Below are 10,000 nucleotides of genomic sequence, written 5' to 3'. Positions count from 1 at the left end.
TATGCTGTAAAATTGAATTTAAACATACCAATGTATAGGTCTAGGGATCTATAGTTATGTGTGGTGTAGTGAATGATGCCTCTAGGTTTAGCACTGTTTGGGGAAGAATTCAAAGCATGTGTTGGCATGCATGGTTGTCCATAATTTATATAAAGCAGAATATGTGAAAAGATTTAATGATGTCACACCAAGACATACTTACATAGTAATCTACTGAAGTGTCTAGTACATCACGTAAAACTTCATTTATCTTCGTTTTCTCCTAATTTGGAAAATGAAAATAAAGAGGAAAACATGTAGTGAGATTGTAAGTATTGTAAGCTTCTGATAATATGACACGAGGATAATCAATCAAGTTCAACAGCAACTATACAGATAGACAGATTGGTGGTTGTACAGTGTTATCTATCAGGAAGACTTACATCTAAAAATATCCTATGCAAGGCTGCTACAGCTTCCTTCAACATTATACCAAATAAGAATACTTCTTTGCTGTCCCCATGTTTCCTCTGAAATGCAAATAAAAATGAAACAAAAATAAAGTTACATCCAACCTTTACAATACAATACTAGTATGTACACTACCATGGCAGTGAAGGCATTAAAGTTACACAAGTCTTGTCATTATCTAAGCATACATAACTACAAATTTATAAAACTATATTCTCACTTTTTTCACCACTATTTTTGAGAAAATGGGCACTAAACATAATGTATATGTTGCTAAGGAATACTTATGTCCTTAAAAGGTGAGGTACTACATTTCTCTGAATAATAAAGACATGCACAGTTATTATTATATTATGTTGTTGTATTTTTAGAATCAAAAGATGACGTCATACCTTGGCAGCTGCTCTTTTAGCTGCTACAGCAAACCATGACATGTAAAAAAGTTGTCGAAGTTTACGTACAGCCCCTATTTATCACAAAAAAAACAATAGTTTAATGAGAAATATTGATAGAAGGGAAATGATTCATTATAAATAGATTATCAAATGGGTAAGAATAAATTTGTATTAATTTGTATTATAATATTGTTTATCAAAATGACCACACGGGATGTTTGCCGTTCAAAGTTTAAATAGGGGAGGCAGACATGTAACATCACAAACAAGGTATAATAAAAAAACAAAAGTAGTGGAATTGTTCGCCAGTGAGGGCACAATACCAATATCAGTGAGATTGGATTCAGTGTTGAATGGAATTGTACATGTTGGAAGGCTGTCAAAGTTGCTCGGACTCATGAAGTTCAAATTCATGAAGTTCAAATCTGAAAACTGTGACTTTTTAAAAACAAACAAACAAACAAACAAACAGCAAATGTAGAATATTTTGTAATTTTTTTGGTCTGGATAAGACTAGTTTGTGGAAAACACAGAATTTGACCTCAACAAAAGTTTGAATGAAATGGAGAATTAGAATTCTGATTTGTTTGTTTATACTTACAATTGCCTGGGAATGGAATTTCTACTTTTTTCTTCTTTGGAGCTGAAATACCAAATATATGTACTTGTACTTCAATGTTTAAACACTCACTGGTCGACAAGAATGAAATGTTGACCTTTGAACTCATTTTCCCTAGTAACAACTTAACAACTTTAGTAGCAGTAATTTTTGGTTGATTTTTATTTACTATTTCTGTTTTGTAAGTTCAATAACCTTTATTGTTCTAGTTGCCAAAACTTGTGTCATAACCCAGGGATATTAAACATTATGTCAACTTATTAACGTCCTCACAGTGGAACATACCTACACTGTAGAACAGAGCAGCAACCGGGGTTGATGTACACTTTTCGTCAAAGGTTTACTAATAAATATTCATAAATTTATTTCAACTGAAGTATTTGCTACGGTTTAGTTGAAAGACACAGACTACCATTAAATCCACTAAATACAACTCATCTTGCTGTCAACCACAAACAGACGAGCAACGGGGAGATTCACATGAAAATGCTTAATCATTCTGAACAATGGGGATTTCTACATTCAAAAACAGCAAGACTTGAATATTTTGAATCTGGGCACAGTATGGTATGTTAGTCAATGGTAATTTGGTCAGTGACCATACTTGCTAGTTCACACCCACAAGTCAAATATTGAAAACATACATCGTATTAAATGAATATGGGGAAAGAACTAGCTCAGTGATTTCATTATCATCTAAGTAACATTCAATTACCATTTCATTGGGGTGGGGGGTGGGGGTGGGGGTGGGAGTGAGGTGAAGAATGTAGGTAACATGACATTGATCATACATGTACTTTTTTTAAGGGACTGAACATTTGACCTGATGACTTTGAGTGTCAGATTATTCACTGTGAAGTTTTGGTCAAATTTTCACTGTCAAACAAAGTTTGACGTATTACAACTACTTGCTGTCAAATACATGAACATTGCTTCAACTCTTCACTCGTCAAATACACTTTACTTTCAGCATTCAATATCTACCTACTACACAGGTATTAACAAACACAAAACAAAACCCTCCTCTACGTTTTGGATTGTCAAGGCATGTCCGCACAAAGACGTTTTTTTGAGAGTTCATAAAATATCCACACAGAATTTTTTTAATGAAAGATGACCCATAGCTATGACAAATGCTGGTATTTTCATAGCAAACAACTCACTCAATCATTGAAGTACAAGTACGTCAACAAACACTTCAGAAATTCACTACTTTTAGGGTATGCAATTTCACCAGTAATTCTCCTCACTTTAACAATCTTTACAGTTCAATGGACTGCTGAAAATTGATTAAAATGTCTTTTTAATTTTCACGGTTTTCAATTGCATACTACAGCTTTGATGTAATCTTTTCTCTCTCTCTGTGTGTGTAAGTGCCGATGTACTTCAATTTTTGAAACGGTGTTTGATGTTCTATTACTCTCATTCTTTCACACAAAAATTTTTGAATCAAAAGAATTTTCAATTGGTACATCTTTTTTCTTTTTTCTCTGTAACATTTCATGCAATCTACAATGATTGCTCCTTAAGAATGAATAATATGATGGAAGTTAATTAGACATTCCAGCAGTTATTCTACTCCTTTCTACAAACACTGGGTTTCCATGGTAACATTGCTTGGCGAAACTGACTTACCTTCTGGTGTTCTTGATTTCACTTTCTTTCCTGAGGAAACAAATAACAAAGCAACATACCAAAACAATGGGCATATTATGAGAAACACTAAAACAGAACATTGAGAAGGTACTGTATAAAACAAGACAGGATGATGAAGAAAGATGTATCAAGATGTATCAAGATGTATGAGACAGTCTGTAAAGAGACATAATGTTGTGTCACATGCTAGTAGATGATAATTCATTTGCATAATATTTGGTCACTTACATGTTAATAGATGTATCTAAGCTCATTTACATATCTCTAAGCTCATTTACATATCTCTAAGTTCATTCACATATTTCTCTAAACTCACATATTTGGTCATGTACATATTAGTAGATTAATTACATATGTCTCTAAGCTCATTTACATATGTCTAGATCATTTACATATCTCTAAGCTCATTTACATATCTCTAAGATCATTTACATATCTCTAAGATCATTTACATATCTCTAAGCTCATCTACATGTGTCTAGATCATTTACATGTGTATCTATATAAACTCATTTACATATTCTCTAAGCTCATTTACATATGTGTCTAGATCATTTATAGATGTATCTTAGCTCATTTACATGTGTCTCTAGTCTCAGTCAAGCTAATCTACATGATTGGTAGGGACTACAAGAACCGCTACCCGAGAATCAACACTGGTCTGTTCTCATCGACAGTATAGGTTGTATTTAAGCAATGGAGACAATGGAAATAACCTACAGGCCTACCCAATGTTACAATTACCATGACTATGTGTATAGCTGGTGTGTAAGGTCATCATTGGTATTTCAAGGCAATAGTCTATTCAATACAAAACTACTGCTATTGAATTAGGGTGTAAACATATCATAGGGAAGGTGTATTCTGTTTTCTGGTTTCAACCCTGAGGGGGATCTCTACTTGAAAGAAGTGAATGCTCACTAAGGACATATACACAATTATAGTAATTTGGCTGCCATCTTGTTTACCTCATTACATGGTGTTGTTCCATGTCAATTTATTTCTGCCTGAATGGTGTCTAATGTTGTGAGACTTCAACAGTAAAATTAAATGGTACGATCAACTTCATAATATACTCTGCTTCTGCCTAGCTTTTCCTTGCTAAAACTAAAACTTACACCATGGCTGTGTTTCCCATTTCTTTGTGATACTCTTACAAGTTTCCCACTTGTCAGCAACAACATTAATGGTATGTTACATGTTTCTAATTTGTTAGTACATTTGTTACACATTTCTAATTTGCCTGTTACAAATTGTTACTAATTTCTCAGTTGTCTGTTACTTTGTTACAGATTTTAATTTGTCTGTAACTGGTACAAGTTTCTCATTTGTCTGTAACTTTACAGTTACAAGTTTTTATCTTTAAGTTTCTATCTGATAGTGTCTCCTATCAAAACGACAAACAGTGACTCAGTCAGATTCATTGTCTGATACCGCAATGTAAACTAAATGTCTGTAATTAAAGTGTAACACTTTTGTTGTAAGTTTGTAATTTTTCCTGTTAAGCTGTACCCCCTTTATCTTCAGTTTCAAATCTGTCTATAACTTTGTTTAAAGCTCCACAGAATGTGACTGGTATGTTTTTTGAAATTGTTGTCTTATGACTTATTTATAACACTGTTCACCATGAGGTTTAACGAATCACCTGATGTGACGGTAAACCATGACATTTGTGTAGGAGTACACAACTACAAAAAATCTAATCAAATTGAATTTTGGGGCTATACCTAAAATCAGCTCTGGTAATGCAATCACGATTTCAAATAACTTATGAATAAAATTGACCTCTAATTAACATAAGCGTGTCTAATTATTGGTAATTTAACAATTTTCAGTGAATATATTGTTGGTTGTCTGATTGAAACAATAATACTGTAGTTTTCAGCTACATTAGGTTTATAGATGTGTTTAATTCATCAGTTATACCAAGTAAAAAGTTTCCAAAGATGGTCCACTCAATTTAAAACAAACAAAGGTAACCAAGACTCATAGTGTTAAAGACTATGCCCCTTTAATATTGCTAACTTTGAAAGGAAGGAAGGAAAAATGTAAAAGTAAAACTTCAGAAAACAAAGTGCATGGACTACGGGGTTAAATTGAGAACCAGAGCAAAGTGCCCTTTTACTTTCAGCAGTATTTTATCTGTCAGTTTGTTTGCTATGGCAGAGAATAATGGCCTTTCTATCACACTATATGTGGTAGACAATAGCTGTGATATTCTGGCTGGGTTTATAAATGTTGAAAACTCAATAACACTACGTCTCCCTATTCTAACTGTGCAATCACTCACTTACGCCTACAAGTACTATTAATAGGTCATCTGTGTTTACCCAAGTTGCTAAGCAACAATCATAGCAACCAAAAGGTCAGAGGTTAATTGTGTAAACTGACATGACACTACAGACAGTTCTGTTCACCTCCTGTCAACGGGGAATAAAACACATTGTACCAGCTTTTAACAGAGAACGCTCTTTATTTTTTTGAAAAAATTTCAAAGGTAATAAAACAAAAAAGACATATTTTATTCTTGTCAGGAAAATGAGAACTACATTAAGTGAATATTTAAACTTAAACTTTCAGAAGATCTGAAAAAAACAAATTTTTTTTACAAAAAATTCTTTCTGAGCCCAGGAACTTCATGATAATGTTTGTTTAAAAGACTGTTGGGGTGATTAATACTAACACAGCCTGGAAAAAAAACCATGTCAAGGACTCTTAGACATTTCTATAATATACATAATCAAGACATTGGTCAATTTATAAAATAAACTGTATATACAAATATTTTGGCAACATGTACAAAGTATACACTAGAGTATAAACATACTAGCCTAAAGATAAAAGTTCTGTGTCAGGCAGATGAATCTAGTGTCACACAGATAAGTCTGTGTCACGCACTACTATAACCAATGAATGTTGATGAAGAAAGCCAAACTGTTCTTACGTTTAAGTTTTTGTGCTTTGATACAGAATATTTTTTTCAGTTCTTTTGATTTCAGCATATGAGTCAGCTGCTACCATGGCAAGTAGAAAATTAAAACAGTGACGAAATTAAAACTGTGGAGTTTAACCACACTTACAAATTATTAAAATTATCGAAATTTATACAAATAATTTCTTAAATATTATTATATACTTCATTGAAATGAAATTATGCAATTCATGTTTACATTCATTGGACGGATTACTTGTAAAATATTAAAAATAAATAACTGCTTTGGTTTACTACTTGTCATTCTTTTTGTATGTTGTCAAACAACTGCCTCAAATATTATGATGATTAAGTGGTAGATGCGTTGAGATTGAAAGTAAAAATGTTTTGCGTTTTAGCCTACAAATACAATAGTTGTTGTGTCTATTAACAGAGATGATGTATTTGAAAAATTATGCTAGATTTATAATTTTTTGATAAATGACCTAAATGATATCAGATTTGTCCTTTGTATTGACAGTGTGATTCAAAATGGCTGTCGTGTTACCTAGCAGATAAGGAACAGAGAATCAGAGCTTGTGACTTTCTTTTCTGAGATGATGATTAATTTTTTGGTTAATTTTGTTTTGTTTTCAAAAATGTGACACAACTTTCTGTATGGTTGAGTAGTCAGTTTAACAATTTAATATCCTATGAGATTTGAAGAATCTGAAATTTACGAAAAAGAACTTGTTGAGTACTGTGCCAACTATCTATGTAAGAATACAAGTTGAATCTTATTGAGGGGCCTGGTGTCAGCCAATCTTTCTACCCTACATTCTGTGCATGATTGAATAGTTTCTTCTTCTCTAAATCATTTCCCATAAATCATTATTCCTGGAACATTTCATTTTAGACAGTAAAAGGGAGAGGTTAAATCTACAAACAACATAATTTTGAAGATATAAATATCACCATCTAATTTTTCCTATGTGCAATAAAAGTTCTATCTCTACTTTTGCTTGTCAATACTTTACATCTTTGGTAAAGTTAAACAATATAAATAAATTTCTTCCTTAAAAAATTACCCGGCAACTGGTGACTAAATGAATAACTTTTCAAGCTTTTTTTTGTATCAACTTTATTCATTGATCCAAACATTGCTGAGGTCAGAGGTCAAAACTTTATAAAATGGTGCTGTCTAAAGAATACAACTTTGTTAGTTTACAAGCTTTATTTTAGTGACAGATACTTTTATTTGAGTCATGATTATTCAAAGCTAATTCTGAAACTTTTGCTGGCACTGTATTAGATATATTTGTTAGCTAAACAGGACTTCTGAAGTCATGAGATATTTTTGGCACTTTGCCAGAGAACACTGCAATACAGAACACACATTTTCCCGCCAAAAGTATTCTACAAGATTCCTTTTTTTTGTCTATTTTTTTGACACTTACAAATTTTTCTTTTAGACTGGCATCATGAAAACAATTCTTATTTATCAGCTGATAACAAATTTGGAGTGAAAAAGTGATCAGGTTAAAATATTGCATGTCTGATTGTCAACACCTTAGAAGCACTGCCTGTATCACTTATCAAACTATGATTATTCTGCATTTAATGTCAATATTATCACTCATAGTGAGTTCAATCATCAGTTGTTTCAGTCGTTTTAAAACAGTGTTCAACAAACACATTTTTTGCAACAGCAGCACTATTTGAAATGTTCAATCATTAATTTCTTGTGTAGTAACACTACTATGCTTTTCTCAAACTATCACTTGTAACTTTTATAAAAATCTCCAATTTCTTATATCATGGTTACTCCATATTTCAGTACTTATTATGGACATGGGAAAAAAACATACTTCCAGACAAAACAGAACTTTCTTTAATAAAAACCTCGGAAAATTATATACAAATGCAAACTAAATCCAGTAGCGTTAACAGTTCTAAAACCTGTATGAAACCAAACATTATTGGCACAAAATTGACAACAAGTGTAAGAAATTCGACGTCTGAGCTTAGCAATGTACGGAATGTGAATATTGTTGTGGAATGACAGATCTCCATCAACCTGTACTCGATGTCTTCAGTATTTCTCTCTTTTTTTCTCTCTCTCTTTCTGTGTGTGTTTCCCTTCTATCTATCTCAAGGCATTATCATCTCCATGCAAGTTTTTCACCTAGGTCTAGTAGTAGTACCCATAGTCTGTAAAATAAACAAAATTTGTGGCAGGTCAATACTCCGAAACTTGTCCACAATCAAATCAGCATTTATTTTGTCTATATTGTTTATATAATGCCTTGATAATAGATAGCAGGGAATGAGTGCTGTTATCATTCTGGTGCAGATGAGAGACAGAGAGAGAGAGACAGAGAGACAGAGACCATGCTTACATAACACAGTGCAGGGATGAGGAGATCTGTCCATATGATCTGTGGTGTCTTATGGCCTGTATAGAATTATAGAACTTAAAGAGAAAATTAGTCAAAAAAATCACGTCTACACAAATATAATGATTTAAGACTGGATTGTCTACAGTTTTTATCGATAATAATTTTCTCTACAACTGCCTTTCTATGAAAAGAAAATAGAAATATTGATTATTTCATGGAACACTAGTTTTGTATAAAATCTACAATAAACGATAGAGGTGATTATTTCTAAAACTAATAAATAATTTAGGTAAACATTTTAAATGAACAACACACGTCTATATCATTTGTTGCTAGTCTTTCAACCCCGCCCTCCTTAATTCTATCGCTATCCCTCAAACTGCTATCATAGGAAAAAAATGGTGATCTAATGAAAATTTTGAACAAAAAATAAAATGAGCATCGACATTCTTCTTGTGATAATGGTGATCTCTTATCTACAAATCTATACCCTAAGGCACAATACATCCATGATAGGTTCTTCTTTTAACTTGCTAAACTGATTTTTTTTTCATGGTTGAAGAGGGTTTATCACTTCTGTTTTCACATAAAAGGAATCTCCTCAGGCATAGGATAGTACAATAGATACGTACAGTTAGGACATAGTCAATGCACAACAGATTTGTTGTGACTTTTGTCTGACTTGTGATATTAACTGTCAGGCAAATTCCACCCCCTTCTAACCTTTGACCTCCCAGTGTTCAATTTCCCATGCAATAATTTACTACCATACACAAAGTCCTTTCAGCAACACTACAATATTTCATTTTTTGAATCAACTATATCATATATGACGACAACAATTGCTGCCTTTTTTGGACATTATTTCAAATTTCATGGATTGCTGTATTTAGTGAGATAAATCTAAAAGAAACTTATCAACTTCTAGTCTTTCATAAAATTGTAACCGACCATTTTCTTTCAGTGGAAAATTACATTACGGCTAGTGAGAATGGTTTTTCATGACTTATTTTTAACCTGCATGAAATGATAAGTTTATAATTTCACTGTATATTAATCTTGGCATTCTGTTTTAAAAGTTTTGTATAGTTTTGTTAAAAATGTTCATTTTCATTTTCTCTCTTCACAATTTTTAATGACACTGCAAATCAGTGGACAGAAATCTTTGTCAATGAGTTGAAGAGAAATTGTCAAGAACTTTGCAGCTTTTTCTGGACTAACTTGGTATTTGAGAGTGAAGTAGTGTAAGTGATAGGGTGTATGGTAAAAAGCAACGACGGTGAAATTACTTACTTGGAGCTTTTAGGGGTTCAACTTCTTGTGGGCCTGTTGGTTGTTGGAAGGGTGGCATTCTATTCCTAAAATGTGCAGTAAATATATCAAGAGAAAAAAACAGAACAAAATGAGCATCAAAACATGCCTACCTTGTCCATACCCTTGGGGCCTACGCCTATAATGATGAGAAAAATAGACATTATATGATGATGCAAAATGAAACAGAGAAATTAAAAAGTTGATTATGATGATGACATAGAGCAGGATGAAAAAAATCAACCAACCAACCAACCAC

General features: G+C 32.6%; 1 protein-coding gene across 1 annotated transcript in view; it reads right to left on the bottom strand.

The window, feature by feature from the left end:
• LOC144447659 (uncharacterized) overlaps nucleotides 1–10,000 on the bottom strand; it is a 53,331-nt gene that overhangs the window by 5,041 nt on the left and 38,290 nt on the right. The window contains exons 6-11 of the mRNA XM_078137736.1: nucleotides 9,724–9,788; nucleotides 3,100–3,129; nucleotides 1,447–1,488; nucleotides 843–916; nucleotides 423–509; nucleotides 203–262 (exon numbers count right to left, since the gene is read on the bottom strand). Coding sequence (XP_077993862.1) covers nucleotides 203–262; nucleotides 423–509; nucleotides 843–916; nucleotides 1,447–1,488; nucleotides 3,100–3,129; nucleotides 9,724–9,788 — 358 coding nt within the window. The remainder of the gene's footprint in view (nucleotides 1–202; nucleotides 263–422; nucleotides 510–842; nucleotides 917–1,446; nucleotides 1,489–3,099; nucleotides 3,130–9,723; nucleotides 9,789–10,000) is intronic.

Source organism: Glandiceps talaboti, chromosome 16 (assembly GCF_964340395.1).
Source record: "Glandiceps talaboti chromosome 16, keGlaTala1.1, whole genome shotgun sequence".
In the NCBI taxonomy this organism is placed as follows: domain Eukaryota; kingdom Metazoa; phylum Hemichordata; class Enteropneusta; family Spengelidae; genus Glandiceps; species Glandiceps talaboti.
The sequence above is the reverse complement of the archived record's forward strand: the minus strand, read 5'-3'. Positions and strand labels throughout refer to the sequence as shown.